The 18,719-nt window shown below is 48.3% G+C and overlaps 1 protein-coding gene across 3 annotated transcripts; it reads right to left on the bottom strand.

Moving 5' to 3' along the window:
• Nucleotides 1–736: 736 nt before the first annotated feature.
• SUGP1 (SURP and G-patch domain containing 1) lies at nucleotides 737–18,461 on the bottom strand. Of its 3 annotated transcripts, NM_001195551.2 has the most exons (15): nucleotides 18,381–18,461; nucleotides 18,044–18,215; nucleotides 17,354–17,457; nucleotides 16,693–16,920; nucleotides 15,092–15,215; nucleotides 14,388–14,491; nucleotides 12,740–12,863; nucleotides 10,808–11,015; nucleotides 10,510–10,660; nucleotides 5,720–5,826; nucleotides 4,920–5,097; nucleotides 4,566–4,672; nucleotides 3,600–3,745; nucleotides 2,142–2,271; nucleotides 737–1,610 (listed from the first exon to the last, which is right to left on the bottom strand). In NM_001195551.2, exons 1-15 carry the CDS (start codon nucleotides 18,421–18,423, stop codon nucleotides 1,584–1,586), a joined length of 1,953 nt encoding a protein of 650 aa, NP_001182480.2. In that variant the 5' UTR covers nucleotides 18,424–18,461; the 3' UTR covers nucleotides 737–1,583. The 3 variants fall into 3 exon arrangements, with proteins under 3 accessions (NP_001182480.2, XP_046760560.1, XP_046760561.1); XM_046904604.1 differs by having other exon boundaries at nucleotides 10,510–11,015; nucleotides 18,333–18,461; XM_046904605.1 differs by having other exon boundaries at nucleotides 10,510–11,015.
• Between the last annotated feature and the right edge of the window lie 258 nt (nucleotides 18,462–18,719).

Here is an 18,719-nt window from a genome sequence, read left to right as displayed (position 1 = left end):
TTTTGCTTTGGAGTCCGGGGAGCGATGGAAGCTCTCCGCACTTTGCCCTGGGCTGGGACACAGCACACAGCACTGCCTCGTCAGCACTGCGGGCTGCACAGCTCACCGCGGACCTCAGCTCTGGGCCTGGGGGGGGGGGGGGGGGGGGGGGGGACACAACGCAGCCCAACCCCACAGAGAGCAGCACAAGGAAGAGGGAAGGAAGGTGGGACCACAGCACACAAACACCCCAACTTCAGCCCCTAAGGAAGGGGGGGGGAATGGACTGCTTTCCCAACACAGCAGCCAGCCCAGATGTCACACTGATGTCACACCGACCTTCCCCATTGGAGCAGAATTCCTGCCAGGTTCCCTATCTCTGTTTCCCCACCAGCCATGCTCACTGCTCGTGCTGCTGAGCTGCACCAAGCACAGCCCCCACGCATGGGCTGCAGGGACGCTGTGTGCTCCCCACGGGCAGCTCAGTGCCAAACATCCCCCCCTGCTCAGATAGAACTCCTATGGAATTGACAGCTTCAGCTGTTTTTATTGGAAGCCCAGCCCTGGGCTCCCCGCCCTGAGGGGAAGTTAACAAAAGAGAATCGCACCCCAAATATTTGGATTGAGGGAAAAGACAAATAAACAAGCAGAAACTTTGCTTTCTCGGAGATGTTTGGGAGGAAATGGATCTGAAGGCAGCACAGCCCATAAAAAGCCATAGTAAGACTGCTCTGCCCAATAAGTCAGTGATTAAAAGTAAGGAACAAACGAGCTTTATTTTATTTACAGAATGAATGAACGAGGAAAGTTTGGATTTGCAGCAACGAAATCCCAATGGCCTTCGATAGACTGTGCTGGAAGGTTTGGTTCTTTGTCGCCCACGTCCAGGCACACAGCCTGCAGGTGGCTCGTTTTGCTCAGAAGCTGAGGGTGAGCTTAGTGTTCAGGAAAGCACGAGGCTGCTGTGGCTGAAGCTGAATGAATCTCCTGTGCACCTCAGCCCTTGCAGTTGCACTGCATGCGCTGCTCCCAACCTCCTCTTCCAGAGGGCAGAGTTGAAACGAGTAGGCACTGTTTGTGCAATGCCACTTGGAGGTCAGACTGCACTTCTGGCTTCATGGCAGCATAGGAACTCAGTTTGTCAGGGAATAAAGACGGGCCAGCAGCCCCCAAAGTGGGGTCGGACAGTCCCTTTTTATCTCTGCACTTAAGAAGGAGCAGCACAGGCTGCACATCTGGAAAACAAAGGATCTACCACTATGCAAAAGATGCGTTCTTTGTCAGTAACACAACGCTGAGCTACGTCTGAATGGAGTCCCTGAACTCCTCCTATCTGTGGAGCTGCCCTTGCACTCAGCGGGGCACCTCGCACAGCTCCCCAACCTCACCCCTCCCAATACCACCCAGGCCTCATTCCAATGGCCATCATGACACCCAAGTGTGCCGTGAGCGAGCCTGCAGCCTTTCTCCTGGCTGAGAGATGGCATCGTGACTTCAGGAAGTCATCAATATCAGCAAATAAGAGAACGATAATGAGATTTCGTAACATTTCACAGTAAAAAAAAACCACAACTGCTTTGAAAACACGCCGTCCCAAAAGCATCTCAGTAGTAGGGTCGCCGTGGGTTGTTCTGCAGGGAATAACAAAAGGAAAACTAATCAGAGTCGCCGCCTTCACAGAACAATGAGCATTTGAGATTAATTATCTGAGAAAGCCACTGAAACGTGACATTTCTGACAGCAAAACCCGAGGTTTCCCATCACAAATCACAAAGGCAGCTCTCTAGATGCGCTGGCACGCTGGATGCGAGCTTGCAGTTGCCTGTTACAGGCCTTTCACAGCCAGGAAAACAATTATTCAAAGTAAGCCATGGATTCATGGACAACCCATCTGCCTCCTTTGTGTGCAGCACCTACACTTGGTTTGGACCACGTAAAACCAAAGCCAGCATCCTTTGCATCAGAAGAGCACAGCGAGATGTGTGCACGCAGGCATCATTGGGTCATGGGAATATGATTCAGGAGGGGAATGAATCAAAGGAACGGTCACAGAATTTGATCTCTTGGTTAAAGTCACTGGAAATGCTCCTCTCTCTTCTGTCTTTTATGAGATACCTCAGTGCATTTGTCAGTGTGCCTGCTCTGGTCCTGGGACACCTTACCAGAGGGTTGGGTCGGAACCGGTAGGCGAGCATCATGCGTTTACGGAACGCCTCGTACTCATCGTCCTCCTTGGTCAGCTCTGCAGGACGATCAATGCCAAAGCCAGCACCATCCACAGCAGTAGTCCCCCTGTTCAGAAGGGCACAACAAAGCTGCTGAGGGAAGCAAGTGGGCAGTTCACCTGAAATACCCACTCCGAGAAGACAGGTAGGACCGAGCACATCATTGCCTCTGCTATGTTTCCATGCTGTCCTTCCTAACGGTGTCTGCTATCGTTAGCTGCAAGCAGTGTTGTGAATATATATTTGCTTACCCTTTCAGAGCTGGAGCAGAAATACTGCCTGTGCTGTAGGCCTCCCTACCCAACAACGCCCGGACAAGCAGAACAACCTTGGGCAGCCAAAGCTGCTGGTTTGTGCCTCATTGATGGAGGCAGGCAACTGCTCAACATCCTTCACTCCACAACAGTCCAGCAGTGACACCAGCTCATTTCTACCTCCATTACCACCTTCTTAGCAATTCTGAGATGGCAATCTCAAGCAAAGCACAACCCTGGTTCAACCCTGTGACAGGCAGCAGTGCCTTCCTTCTGCTGTTTTAAAGCCTCGCTGTTCTGAACACAGTGATCTGTCATCACAGGTCTCCTCTGAACAAATAAGCACACTGCCAGAGAGATCTTCCTGCAATAAGCAAAGAAGTGCTTTGTAGAGACACTTCATATTACACAGTAAACAAACAATTGTTATTTCTAAAAGGATCTAATGCTAAAAAATAATTCAGAGCATTTCCTATCACCAAGAGCTGCTTCTGAAGTTCAGCATATGCCACCAGCAGATGATCCATCCAAAAAGATGTGTTCATCTATTTTTGGATGGAACTCTCCTGAAGCTTTATTATCTACAGAATGTGATGGAGTCAGTAAACTGCTGTGCAAAAAAAGAGCTGCACAATCACATACAACACTCGCTGCTATGAACCTAAGTGTTTTTCAGATGGGTGCACCAGGAGCATATACTGTACGTATAGTATGCCAGAGAGCAGCCAGCAGACACCAAGAGTGCTTCAGATACTCTTGAGGATTGAAATCAATGTGGAGGCATGTCCTGGGAGAGATGAGGTGCATACATGGTGTTATCTCTGTGTTATAGAGGGGGAAACTGAAGAGTAGGCACCACAGAAAACACACACTAGGCAGATTGAGATGGGAAACAAAACAGTCCTGGGCTCAGATCGTAGCTCCTGCCTGAGATAACAGTAACAAATCCAGTTCTGGCAGGGAGAGAACCCCAAAGAAATCAGAAACAATTTTCCTCCTCTGCTGAGAGGATTCCATATTCTGTGCAAGTGATGAATTACAGCCACATTCATTGCAGCTGCTTCCAGTAGGCTAGAGCAGGAGCATCAATTATCAGCCTAAGAGGAAAGGACTAAATCAATAGTAGAAGAACTTTGCTTACTTGCTGACTGGGTTTTTAATCCCCTGTCCATCCGAACCAAGCCCCTCGCCTTCCTTCCAGCCCATCTTCATTAGCATTTGATAACCTATGTTTTCCACAGTCAGTTTGAACTCTTTGTACTCAGAATAATCTGGTTCACGTCCTTCCTGCAGGAAGACAAAAGGTAGGGCTGTTCGGTTTGTATATGCACAGACAGACCTATGTTTGTGGGTCAAAGGAGAGAAAAATCAGCTTCAGCTACTGGAAGGCAGGACTGTTCTGGCAAACAGTTAATAACCAGCACAGTCTCTTGGGACTCCATTTCTGCACAAACAGAGAAGAAAACAGGTAAATGATAAAGCACTGCACAGTCACGCAAGCCCTGTAACAACCTGCAAGAAGCAGGGAATGCTACTGTGAGATTAGGCTGAGACATATTCAGCTTCTGAATTTCAAGTTGCTCACTGAATCAACTTTCAGATACGGTTCCTATATAAACAAGGATCTCCAGGGAACAGAAGAACCCATGCTGGTTGCAAGAAAACATTATCAAGGATACCAGCATCAAGAAGTTCTACAGTTTAGGAAGAATCGACAGCTATGAAGTATTTTTCATAAGCTTTTTGTGTGCTTTATGCCTTTACCTACCGCAATTGTCTGGATAAAAACTTGAATTTTCCTTGCTTGGCATCAGCCACCACTTGTCTTAAACAGGAACTGCAGACAAACAGTGGGGAGCCTGAGAGGTTTGTCTGATTCCAGCTAACCCACAAATACCATCCGAACAGTCTGCTTTCTAGTTTACTACCAATGCAAAGAGCAAAAACCTAAGAAAGGAACACAGCCCCCAGGGTGGTGAGGGCAGAAGTACTTCAAAGCTGCATGGTAGCAAACTGCTCTGAGAAAGGGCTAACTAAGTGTGCCTGAGGTCCCACCCCCGTTGCTGCAGGACAAGTCTGAAGCAGTACAAAATCTCTGCTATTTTACCTTCAGAGCCTTGAATGTCTCCATGAATTTTTCCAGCTCGTCTGGTGGAAGGAAGTCTCCAATGAAATGCTTCCCTCTGCCCATCTGGGTCAGCTGCTCAGCCCACTCTGCCCAAGATACAGAAGTGAAAACAGCAGTTAAGCAGCATTCTTTGCCTTGGATTTTCAGGGGGTTTGTGAAGCATAACACCTCACAGGAACAAACTGCTATCACCTCCACCCAGCAAGGAGGGAAACCAGGGACAAGCGACCCTGTGACTGCCATGCTTAGAACACAACCTCAAACATCTCCCTCTGGAGGCCTCTGCACAACTGCAGAGCCAGCAAGGTGCTTGCATGGCAGCTCCCCACACACCTCGTGTCTTGTCCATCTCCATGCGTCGCAGCTGATGCTCCCACGTTCCCAGCTCACTGTCGACTTCTTCATCACTGTCGTAGCCATGCTGGTGCTGCTGAATTGCCTTTTCCCACATCATCTGCATTTCCTGCATGGCTTGCTTGTGCTTCATAATCATGTCATACATCTGCTGCATCTAGGAGAAGAGATGCAACGGTACCCTCAGTGACACAGAACAACACATAGGCAGCACAGCCCCCCACCCCAGCTGCCTCCCACAATGCAGGTGATGACAACCACAGATCCCAAGGGGCAGCACAGCTGCTTGGTCTGATCCACTTCTTTCTCAGATCAAGCAGGAGCAAGCCGTGCTGGCTCCTCCAAGAGATGCATCTTGATTTCAGCACTGAGGACTGCTGCCACCTCATCGTCCCCACACAGTTTGAACATCACCCTCATGTTCCAGCAAAAGCAAATCCTGCTCTCACTCCACCACAGCTCGCACGCATGCCCTCACCTCCCCACTGCTAAAGCAATACATAACCAGCTGCAGATGAGACACCACAGACCTTATAGATTTTGGGTTTTAGTTTGGTAGCACAGCAATTGGCTGGCTTAGTTTGTATTCCCCAAAGCCCTCTAAGGTAATTCTGCTGACTGCAGCACCACATGATTCTCAGGCATTCAGCACAAATCCCAGAGATTTATGTGGAAAAGTTTCTTTGCTATCACCCCTCTGTTCTCCCACCTAATGCTGCCACGTCGCAGCATGAGATGTAGGCACACAAATGAATAAGGAAACCATTTCAGGGCATTACCTCCTGCTGCTCCTTCAGCTGTTTCTTCTGGGCTTCAGAGAGCTCCGTCACACCCACCAAACCAACTGGTTTCCCTTTTTCATACCCAAGGCCCTTGAGGTCCTGAACTGAAAGAAGCACATGTAAAAGACTTCCATAAATCAGAGCCAACTGTCGAGGCAGTGAAGCCACATCTCCAGAACCTCTCTTGAAACTTCAGACCCGTTCATGACTGCTGCACTCAGACACTGAGCTACAGAGCATCCACTGGAAGGCAGAGGCAGGAAAGCCAGCAGCTCACAGTGGCTCAGATCGTGTCAGCAGAGTGGGAACCAACATCTCACACCCCCAGAGGTCACTCTGCATGGCAATTTCCTACGGCACGCTTGAAAAACCATTGCTCCTTTAACTTTAATTCCCCTCATAAGGCTTCCTTGTGAACCCCAGCCACTGCAAGGAGTGATAATTATTCTGACTGCGTCCCATGCAGATCTGAGCCTGTCACCATATAGCCCAGGCTGTGCACTAAGTGTCTGCTGATTGCTATGTAAACAGCAACTTCATTCACAATGAAAAGAAACGACCACCTTAGAATAAGGACACAAGCATTGTGCTGCTTTGGAAGGTACCATTCCCCAGGGAACCTGAGGCTGAAGAAGAGCACTGCTTGGGTTTCAAAGAGGGGACATTCTAAGCCTGACAGCCCCACCGATGCATCCTTGTTTCCCTGCAGCATCCCATCTGGAAGCTCCTCCTCTGGAATGACTCTCACTGTTGTATCAGGTAAGCTCTGAAATTAGATACTAAGATGATGTGGGCAGAGAACGCACGGATTGAAAGTGACCACACAACTGTGAGTTCAAAGCACACATAAAAGGAGCGGGGATGCCTCTGTGTCACTGCTGCACCATGAGAAAGAGTACAAGAAACACTACTGGGGCTGCAGATTTGCAATACAGACTGCCTTACAGACACAGTCTGCATCTCCAGCAGAACTGGCAGCTCCCCTCCCTCTACAGCACCTCAGAATTGAGATGCCAGCACTTAAATATTTAAGGGATTAAAGGAAGACTCACAACCACACTTGAAAGCACGTTGCGTTTTTCAACACAAGGGAAAAAACATTTGCTTTCCAATGACTGCAAAACCCTCAATTCCAACGGACGTCCAGACTGCAGTTAAATGGCGCTTCATTAATTATTCATCATCTATTAATTATGAAGCCCAATAATAATAGGATCATTGTTCGTGACACCAAACGTCTACACAGCATGCTAATTAGGCCTCAGGAGTTGGCTTCTGCCTTTCCCTTGTTCTCACCCAGGGCAACTGATCCGAGCCCTCTTATCTCCCTCCTTTCCCACTTGCTTTTGGCCAAGCGTGCCATGACTGGGAAGCAGCATCCTCAACTGCAGCCTCCCAAGGAGAACATGAAACAGCACACCCAGCCTGCCTCGCACAGCGAGAGCCTCTGCACCACAAATGGGAGTCAACTCTGCAGGAAGAGTTATGTAAAACACTGCAAGAGCTTTCCTGAGAGCAGGAAGCAATCAGCCCTGGGCCTGGCACCAGGATGAGCACTTCCAGCTCCCAAGAAATAAGAGCAAACAGAAAAATGAACCTGTCTGCTATTGACAAAGAGCCCGATTTCTGTCTCGGAGAGCAGTGAGATTTGGAGACTTGTTTTAATGAACATGATATGCCATTCCATGTAGAACTGGCTATAAATAAGGATCTGGCTCCAAATGTGACGTGAGACCGAGGCACTCCAGCACCAACCCTCGCCAAGGATTCACCTCCTGTCTCAGGGCATGGGAAAGCTTTCTCTGAATGCACTGAGGAAGACTCTGCCCTTCACAGAGGTCAGCAGCTCTCTGGCTTCGTTCTGAATTGCATAAACACTCAGGCTAAGAGCCAGGCACGGCTCCAGAGGCCCCACGAGCTGGTGGCTTGCCAGCATATATAACCACCTTAAAGGAGAAAGGTAAGACCGTAGCATCTTCTTTCACATCCCAGAAAGCATATGCCACTGCTGCTTCCTGTGCTAAAGCTACATCTGGTTCGTCTGCCTGCTCTGTGGCACCTCGCAGACTTCGTGCTGAGATGAGGCTGAAAGAGCCACTGCAGAAATTTGGCTCTGAGGGATATTTTTGCAGTCTTGGCCTGAAGCATCACAATACAGAAAAGTTGACAGAAAAGCAAAGCTCCGCCCAAAGCCTACATCTGAAGACAGAAAAATCTATTAGTAAGTAAGATCAGTCAACATATTTGCATATAAACAGATAAGATTTATAGGTGCCTTACACCAGGCTAGCATCGGGCAAACACGATGCAAAAGAGAAGCTGCTCTCAGCCTCACGTTCAGCAGGCTTGGGAAAAGGGCATTTTTCCCTTGAATGACATCAGCTCTGTCTACAGGGTTAATGGTGCAGTCTATCTGCAGCATTGGCAGAAGAATACCTGAAGGTTCATCCCTTCCCCACACGCTCAAAGAAGAGCTTGTTAGAAGCGAACTGAACATCCTTTAAGAAGAGCAGAAGAAATCCCAGCACAGACGTGCCTGAACTTTTGCTTTGCAGCCTGAAGATGGTACTCAATTAAAACGAATCAGACCCAAACCAACCCAGTATTAGGTTTCAGAATATTCTAACAGCAGCCTGCAGTATCCCATTAGTCCACAGAGTTCACTAACAGCAGCATCTCTGTTCTGTTCAGCTTCTCAGATGTATTGGTCCCTGCAGCACCTATGTAGTTAAGTGCTTTGACATCAATATATTTAAGAGGAACCTTGTTTCTGTCCAAAAGAGCTACTTTTTCTCCACTCTGCAATACTGATTTATTACTACGAGTAGATAGAAAAGGGATCACAACAGTCCTCCACCACATTCAGAACAACTGCTAAGGATAAAGGTCTGAGACACAGATACTGAGCGACCAGAGCACCCTGTGCAACCTGCCCTGCACAGAACCAGTTTAATTCAGAATTCTCTCCACCTGTCGGGTTGAAGATGTTAATTCTAGAAAGAGATCAGTCCATCTCAAGCAATAAATAAAGAAATCCTTCCCCCTGCAGAGCATTAACAGCGCATTAATGGTTGATTTGTTATGCCTAGCAAATTGTTTGCTGTCCTTTTCTTCTACTTGACACAAAGCCCTGTAGAAAGTGAGCATGAACACAGCTAGCATGTCCCAGTCTAATTAAGGGGAGGCTAAAGAGCCAGGGGAGATTTCAGCAGGCAGCGTGCTGCAATGAGCACACGGATACTCCTTCAGGCCCCCACTGCAGCAGGAGGTATTAAGATGGAATCTGATGCTTGTTTTGATAGCGCCTGCCCAGCTATCAGAGCTTCATCTAAGCTTCATTACTGTCTGCAAGAAAAAAAAAGATACTCTAGAGGCACAGAATAAGACTTTAGTATCTGATTTCTGGCTTTCTACAAGCAGCAATTCAAGGTCAAATGAATGAGCCATCCAGATTGGTAACTTGTCCTGCACGTATGACACGCATAGACAAGAATTCTGTACTGGGCAGTGATCAGAAAAGCAGATTGCATTGGAACTCCTCTTCCTCTCCGTTTGAAGGGCTGGATGAGGACATTGAGCCCTTCCTTCCTGATCTCTGCAGAATCAACGCACAGTGACACACATTGCCAGCCCAACATCTCACCCAGGCCTAACAATCAAAGCTATCAATGGCTGAGCAATTACATCCTCTAAAATCCAGCCTAAGCAGAAGACCCACTGACTCGATGGAGCAACGAACTCTACAGGCTGACCATGTGCTGAGAATCATGAGATCTGACCCTGCAGCTCAGGACATTATACCTTGCTTTCTGCTCCTTGTCCCATTTCACCTATTTTGTTATTGCTTTTTGGGAAAGTTCCCGTTTAAACAACAGGTACTTATTACCTTTCCCATGATTCTAACCTCACACCATTAATTTTCTCTGTTTGCCAACACTGGCTGCCTATCCTGCATCTTTACTTGTTCCTTTTGCCATCCCTTCCCCACAACACACTAACTGAACAGAAGACTCAAAGATGCCATCTAAAACGTTTGCACCTATCTGCTGTCCTTGAGCGACTCAGTTTCTGTATGCATCTCTAAGTGCTTGCCTAATTACCTACCTGTACATACACAGATGGGCCACAGGAGTTCAACCTCTGCAAGCTCACTGCAAGTGCCTGGGCTGGAAGAATTACCTCCCAGCACTCCAACGTGGCTGCACCCCCTGGTGAACTTGGCAGGTGAAGCAACAGGGGCATCAGCCTCAGCACTGGATGAGGGCTGTGACGCCTACTTGTAATCAAATGAACCAAAATGGGTATAAATTGGAACTGGGAGTTACACTTGTGCCCAGCAGCACCTGGGGAACAGCTATTCCTATTTAGCCTTCTGATCAGTTAGAGTGAGATGGAAGTGCTGCCCAGGGGTTTTATCCTACCGTGGGGAATAAGCACAGTTCAGCTTTGATATTTGTTTTCTGAAGACTCTTCCTGAAGTGAAATAGCCCTAAATAGCGTGGAGGCTGAGGCTCTAATGAGCTATAGCACAGCAGGGTTTTAGAGATAGCTGAAGAACGATAAGATCCAATCCCTGGTGTCAGCGAGATAAAATGGTTTATCTGGGTTTCCACACAGGGAGAGTTAGCTGCTGGACTCAGCTGAAAGACAGGGGGCTGGTGACCAAGGAGATTACAACAAGAGATAAAGACTTGCTGGGCTTTCTGTTTACGCGGCCAGCTGAGCTAAGGCAGAAAGCACTCCCTAGGAACAAACAGTTATGCAACCCAAACAACAGAGCCACTAACCTGACAGAGGGGAGGGAGAATCCAACTGCTGGATGAGCTGCGGGAGGGGCAGTTCAACCTTGTCTTCCTCTGGCCCCCACCTGCTCTTCCGCTTCTTTTTAGTAGTGCCTGCTGCAGCTGCAGCTGTTGTTGCAGCAGTGGTTGTAGCCGTCTGATTAGGTGGAGTTGAAGAGGATGATGGTGAAGGTGAGGGCAACGGTGGGGGTACAGGTAAGGGCACGGGCAACGGTGTGGGGACAGGTAAGGGCACGGGCAACGGTGTGGGAACGGGCAAGGGCAAAGGTGAGGGCACAGGGACGGGTAAGGGTAAAGGCAAAGGTGTGGGTGCAGGTAATGGCAGAGACGGTAAGCACAGGGGTGATGGAGATGCCTCGGGACTGGTCTTCCTTTTCAGACTGGGCTCTGCGGGCACAGGAGCACTTGCAGCACTGGTTTTGGCCTTACGGAACTCCTCCAGTTTCTGCCGGTAGTACTTGTAGCCTTTGCTGTTTGGCTCATATAAAAACCTATGGGGAGAAATAAGAAGTCTGTACCAGCAGTCATACCCAGGGGATGGATACAGCAGTTTGCTCAGAGCTTCCCCTTCCTACAACGCTCTTGCACAAGGAGCCTTCCCACTCATCTTGCTGCTCTCCAGCACCACCCTGTGTGTATGTGTGTGCAACGCAGGGTTCTGCCTGCTGCTGCAAGGAGAACTGCAAGTCTCTGGGAGCAGGAAGTGTGCTTCCCATTCATGGGTGAAACACAGCTATTCAGCGTCACATAAGCACACTGTGCTAAAAGGATCACACTGCGTTGTGGGAATGCAAAGGCCGACCCCAGAACGCGCCTGGGAAAACTGCAAGGGCACCACAACATGTTGGATTTCAGCTCACAGAAAACATTCACAGCTTACCAAAGAGAATGCCAAACCACTGCCTAAAGACACCGCTCCCAGCCCTCTATGCTTCTAGCTTGAACAGATATTAACAGTCTGCTTAATTATACCACGACTCCCCCTTCTGTTCCTTCATACTCAACCAAAAACTGCTCTAGTTGTTACTCCTTCCAGAAATAGGCATCTCTGACCTTTTGGGTAAAACAAACCTCCTTAGTCTCTGTAGGAAGAACATGAACAATCCTCAGTCTAGCAGCTATGCAAAAAACCGATACGCTTTGTTTATTATAAACACTCTCTTTTTGGGCTCCCTCCAATTTAAATACTTCCTGCAGAAACTCTGCCTATTCCTAATGCCTCTGCCATCCTCCTGCTTCAGAGAGGAAGAGTTTAAAATCTGATCTAACCTCTCCTTGGGACAGTGCCTGCTCCTACAAGAAAACATAGGAGACAACAGGCCTTCCCCACCTATTGCCGCACAACAGCCACAGGCAAACACAAGCAGATCTGACACTCTAAAATGCACTGAATTAAACCTCACGTTCCTCCATTTGAATGTCAGGGTTGGGGATTGCTGCAGGAGAGAGCAGAGGGCAGGATGGGACATCCATGTGATGGAATCCCGACAGAGGAGGGAGGGTTCAACTGGGTCAGGTGGGACCACAGTGGTGTTTTCAAGTAAATAACAGAGCAGCTCAGCTATCTGCACATCTGTCGAACGCAATTCACAACACCAGCAGACGACCCAAGAGGGCCAGGAGGCAACACATAAAAAGCCAAAATATCAGCAGCAAAATAAGGCCTGCTGAACACAGCCCTGCTCCCAGAGAACACACCACGTTGTTTGTAAGAGCAGAAGAATGAAACACGTATGACACTGAAGGGAGACATTAAGCAGCTGTCAGTAAGCACCGAAGAGAACAATTCACATCTGATGCACTGAAGAAGATATTCCAAAGGGGGATCTAATGGTGGAGGAGTGCTACCTGTACATTAAAGATGCTGTGTAAAGAGCAAGCCAGGAAATTAATTGGACAGCAGCAGTATGAGGGGTGGATGGGGGCCCACAACAGGACTCAGTTATAGCAAAGAACTTAAAGGTCAGAATTATACCACTGGATTGCAACAGAAAGCAGGTGGGAGGGGTGGAAGCCATAAATTAATTTGGGAGAAAGCAAATCGATTCCTCTCTCTCTGCGCCTTGAATTGCAAAGCTTCAGAACGTGAAGGCATCAGCACTAGATAGCTGTACTGTCCTTGTAACTTCAGATTTCTGTCCACCATCACCCCTTTACAAAGAAAAGGACCCCCCGAGGCCCCACCTCACCCCCAGCAGCAGGCTTCTTCCTTTACCTGAAAGCATGGTTCTCACGGTTGTTCTGCAAGGCAATAGCTTCCACCTCAGGACCCCCGTCTGCTATGAACCGGGCGAGTTTCTCAGCAAAGTTCTTTGTCTCTTCATCCTCTGGGGGTGAAACTTTAAGCAGGCTGTCAGTACTGGGCCCAACTCACACAAGCAACAGTCAAAGCCTATCTGTTCTAAGAACCCCAAGAGCAGAATAAGGGCAAAAGGTCGAGTTTAATTTTTAGGAATATTACACACAAACAGTTTACATCACAGAAATATGACATTGCATTACAGTTGTACAACAGTTTCGTAACCAGAGGAGCACTCATTCACACATCAGCATCCTCTGTGCCAGCAGCTAGATGAGAGCAGATTAAGGGACAAGCCAGCTTTTGTGTTCAAAGGGGGGCACTCGTTTCTCTGTACAGCAGAGGAAGTCCTCCTTCCTCGTGTCAGGCACTTCTCCATAATATCACGTCTCAGTACTCACAATTAACTCTCATTAAAGGCTTTGCCACTGAAGTCCAGAGGTGTAAATGGAAGGAAAAAGCAGCCAAGTAGGAACACACAACCCCATGTGTATGCATGGCCAATTCGGGGAGGGTTGTGGGACAGAGGAAATTCACCATGGAACAGTCCCAGCCCTCACATGGAAGAGGCAACTACTGCAGCCTCGGTCCAAAGGCACAGAGGTCTCAGAGCTTTGGTATTCCAAGCATATCTGATGTTTATAAGGAGCCAGGCAAACAGGTTATTTAGCCATGACAGCCTTATATGAATTTGCTACCTGCACAGTACCAGCGCCAGCACTCCAGTGTGCTGGCACAGGACCAGGAGGCAGAAGACATGATTATAAGCCATGGGTAAGTCATAACCTTCCCTTGCTTCAATATTGCACACCTGTAAAGTATGGATAATAGCATTTATAGCTTCCAGGCTGCAGTATCAGCTAGTTGATATTGGTAACGAGCTCTTTCAGCCCACAGTCTGTTAAGCCACCATTTGTTTGGGCTGTTAGCTCATCAGCATGACAGCTAAATTGCATTAATACTCCTTTCCACAGAAAGGGAATCTGACAGCAGACCTGAAACGGGCTGGAAGGGAAGCGATGAATGCCCAGCCTGCAGACCACATCTCACCCACAACAATTTTGGTCTTCTAATGCAGTTAACCTTGTTCCACTGCCCACAGCATCTGTCTGTTGGCAGATCACCCACTTCTGCTGCTCTCCCACCTGAAATCAGCCCCTTATTTGCAAAGGTTTATGTCCTAAGCAGGAAATAAAGGCTTCAGCTAGGGAAAGAGCAGCAGAAATGAGGATCACATTCAAATAAACCTTTCTCATTGATAACAAATCCAATAAGAACATGTGAGAATAAGCACTTTTCCTCAATGCATTTTTCAGGACTGAAACAAGCCCTTTCCACACACTGTGCTTAAATACCTTGTGGGCTTGGGCAACAACCACCTTGGCAAAGGAGTCTGATGCCAGAGGTCACCACCTCCATACATTTTGAAGTTCTACTGACAGGAACAGACAGCCAAATATCTGTTCCCACTGTTCCCAGACACCTTTACAGTCACAGAGAGAGTGAAGAAGGCAAACAAATTCCATAATTTATAGAGTATTCTTCAAAGCACAGTCTTAATTACCTTTTTGAGAAGAGGATGCCTGAGAACTTTGATTCTCTTTTCTTATCTCTGCCACTTTCTTTCTGTAGTAAAGGAATTCTCTGCTGTTCTTATCATGTAAAAACCTAAGGTGGAGATGAAGGAAAAAAATGGCAAAAAATAAGCATCAGCAACAGCTCTAAGAAAAAACCAACACCAATCCCCTAGAGATGTAAACAGCCTGAACTACAAAGAGCAAGATAGATAAACTACTCAGAACGCACTTAAACCGTGGGTTACAATGCCTTTAGCGTGTATAAACACACACAGCTCTAATCCAAGGACTTGTACCCAAACCTTTTGTCTTACTTCACAAAGAAAAATAAAGAGTCTCTCCTTGCAGGGGAATCCTTTATCCTCAGCCACACAGAACAGCAATGGCAGAGAAGACAGACTCAGCCCTAAGGTGCAGCCCAGCACCCCCACAGGCCGGGTGTTGCACAGACAGAACTCCCAGGCTATATTCCCAACTAATTGATCTGTGTCCACAGCACCACCACAGTATCACTTTTTGCTTCTGTTTTCCCAAAACAAAAACAGTGACACGCAACAAAGCTCAAATCCACCCAGCAATAATTAAACCAACCCCCCCCTCCTGTGAGAACAACATGTACAGGGCTGATATTCCTCCTCCTGCAAAGACACAGTGCCCCCAGCTTTGGTAGATGGGTTAGCTCCAGACTTACGAAAAAGCTGGGTTATCCTTGTAGTCCTCCATAGCGACCTTCTCTAACTCTGGTCCCCCTTCAGCCACGAACCTAGCCAGCTTTTCCACCACTTGGCGGGTCTCCGCATCCTCTGGGGGTAAAACTTTAAGCAGGCTGTCAGTACTGGGGTTCAACTCACACACCAAACAGGTAACAGGCACATTACTTCTAAGAACCATGGCGACAGACAAAAGTAGAACGGGAACGGGAAGAAAAAGGATGAAATGGGGGATCTGGTCTTACACAGCTGTACAAATCACAATCCTTATGTCACAGTCAGCCCCCCCTCCCTCCCCTACCTGGAAGTTAGTATTCTGAGTACCAGAAAAAACCTAAAAATGTGATCAGAACAGTCTAGAGTGCAACTTCAATTGGAATGTAACTTGGTTCTGATGACTCTGCTCCACACAAAACACACGGTGGGGAGGAATAGGACAACCACATTATCAACTAAGCATTATAAATCCCCAGTTCCCAAAGCACTGCTCTGTACCAGGACAACAGAGACCTCTTGTGCAACTGGAACATACAGCCCTTCCTACTGACATATACCCGTATCCCAGCCTTCACTTGGAGGGAATCCCATCAGAGATATGGGGAGAGCAAAGCCTCCAGAAAGCTGCATTTCCTTCTGTGCCAAACAAGGAACCCACTAACAGTGACTAGGGAGCTGATGTAGGACATATTCAATGGAAACTAAACACATATTTGTCTAAACAACAATATTTTGGGTATGGTGCTGAACACAGAGCACTGTGTCTAGGAGCAGAGGTGTTCACTCTGATTCATACTAGTTTTGAACCCACAGCTTTTGCATTAAGGGTCCATGTCCTGTCTTCACTCCCTGCAGACAGCAGCTACTTCCCACATTCCTGCAGTACATTTCATGCTTGTGTTCAGACCTGCCAGGATTATGTTGTAATAAATCCCAGAGCAACAGCTAGACGTGTTTTTGTAAACATAACAAAACAAATTGTGACACAAATTTTAGCGTGACTTACTTAGCAACACCAATCTAATTTTATACTTGATTAGTACATCCGTGTGAAATTCAGATTATTAACCAAATCTGCCCTCTGGCTCCTTAGCCTATTGCTTATTTAAGTGCTGCTATTTTCTTTGTTAGTTTTATATCCTCTTCAAGCAGTTAAGATCTCTAAGGCATGATTTTCTATTGAGGATTCAGAGAGGCAGGAACTTGGAATTTACCTGATGGTACTTCTGGACTTATAAGTAACTTTATTCATTTATACATGCAATTTTTCCCCCACTCTTCAATTGTTTGCCTTGCTATCTTAAAGAAAACAACCTTCCTAGATGTAAAACAGATCCAGTCTAACTATGGTGAATGACCACCTCCCACACCAAGTGCAGGCCAGACAAATAACCCCAGTCAGCAAGTACCTAACAGCACTCAACCCTCAGCTTTTCTACACAGCAATCTGCACACCAAAACCTTACTAACAAATCACAGCACAAGGGAGAAGCCCAATCAGCCTTCTAACGTTCAACTTACATCGCTATGGGAAGCAAACCTGACCCACCAAACAAACAGTGCAGCAGTACAAAGCGTCATTTACCTTTAATTTCCAACCACTGCTCATAATCTTCCTCCTCATCTTCATCTGGCGACTGAAACACACTGAGGCGGTTAACGACTGGGGTCTGTTTGGAATGGGAGTAGTTCTTCGCTTGCTGCAGCATGCTGCTCAGGACCTGACCAGGGCGCTTCCCAAACAGCACAGGTTTCTTCCCAACATTTGGTGCAGAAGCGTTTGCCGAGTTATTAGTAGAACTTGGGGGAGGTTCTTAGAAAAGAATGAGGGGGAAAATAATTCCTGTGCATTCTTACTGTTTTAATCTCAGTAGATTATAAACAACAACTCAGGCAGTAATACATCTGCAATAGGCTGTCATTTTCAGAGTAAATTAAAGACATTGTCTGGCAAAAGCTTCACAACTAAGTGAAAACTACGGTGACTGCTACAAAGTGAGATCCAACCTAAAGAAATAAAAGATGCTTGTCTTTACTGCACCTCCAGATGGAAAGAAGTGCAAACGTTCCTACTGCATCCTGAAGGAAGACTTCAAATCTAAAGGGGTCACCGTTGCTTTAGAACTTACTCACACTGGTAACAGCTCATAGCAGGGTTTCTAAAGTGAATATACACGGAGGCAGCTCACACAAAGCTGGTACCATCAGGAGAAGGGAGGCCTCCTGTTGCTCAGAGGTCGACCTACCAGTACTTGACTTTTCCTTCTGCAGCTTGAGAAACTGCTGGAGGAAACTGCCATCATTAACAAACTTGTTGGAAACAGAGGCTTCGTTTTCTGTCCCGTCATCTCTAAACAGAAAAAAAAAAACAAAAACAAAACAAAAAAACAGGTGATGGTTAAGTGAAAACTTTCCCAGTCCTCAAAACTGAGGAGGAGGAAAACATCGTATCACAGCGCTGGAAACGTTCAAACTAAAGATGGGAAAGTTTAGATGGGATAGAAGGAAAAGAAAGGGGTGGTGAAGCAGCGCTCAGGCTGCCCAGAGGGGTGGTGGATGCCCCATCCCTGGAGACACCCAAGGTCAGACCGGACAGGGCTCTGAGTGCTGACAGAGCTGTGGGTGTTCACTGCAGGGGAGTGGGACCAGATGACCTTTAAGGGTCCCTTCCAACCAAAACCATCCATGATTCTCATGGGCCCCTACCTGTTAACAGCAGCGTGTGACAACACTGGGCAGATCCGCTACAGGCACGGAGCCCACTGCTGCCATTCCCAACATTTAATTAACTAACGAGCAGCTCCAACCCCCCCCACGTTGGCTCCAAGTGCCCATGAGGCCCCTTCCCCCCTCATTCCCTGCACACCCCCACTCCAACCAGCCCGGCCCGGCCCGGCCCAGCACAGCCCATCACCACAGCCCATCACCACACGCACTCTCCAAGCAGCGGCAGCTGCTGCAGGCTCAGCGCGCTCTGCCGGGCCTGCTGCTCCAGCCGGGCCTCGATCTCTCGCTTTTTCTGCGCTATCAGCTCCTCTTGCTGGAGGATATTCGCCGTCGTCTTGGCCGATTTGGACTGCGCGACCCCAAACCACCGACTGGCCTTCCCTGAGGGGGGAAAAGAAGGGGGGAGGGGACGCGATTACCGCCCGCTGCAGCGGGAGGGCCCTCCGGAGCGCGGAGCTCCCGCTCAGGCGGAAAGGCCACGGAGCGCTGCGCCCTCACGGCCTGGCCGGGGAGGAGAAGGAGACGGACGCGGCGGTGAAGCCGTACCCGGAGCATCCCGGTGGTGGTGGTGGTGGTGGTGGTGGTCCATTTTGGAACTGCTGTCCCACCATGCACCGCGCTGGGCCCGGGCGGAGCGGTGCGCAACAGCGCTGCCGCAAAGGCCTCTGGGAGCTGTAGTCCCCGAGGAGGCACGCACTTGAGGTCGGGAAAGAAAAGAGGGAGCGGAGCGCTTCGTTAAGGTGGGGTTGCGGTCTCCGCGCTCCTTCCCGAGCCCTTAACGCAACTCTGCGGCGGAGCGCGCTCGGACTACAACTCCCACGAGCCCTCGCGCGGCGTTATTTCCGCCATCCGCGCTCATGTCATTTCCGCTCCTCCCTCAGCGGA

This window comes from Gallus gallus, chromosome 28 (assembly GCF_016699485.2).
Source record: "Gallus gallus isolate bGalGal1 chromosome 28, bGalGal1.mat.broiler.GRCg7b, whole genome shotgun sequence".
Taxonomy (NCBI): Eukaryota; Metazoa; Chordata; class Aves; order Galliformes; family Phasianidae; genus Gallus; species Gallus gallus.
The sequence above is the reverse complement of the archived record's forward strand: the minus strand, read 5'-3'. Positions and strand labels throughout refer to the sequence as shown.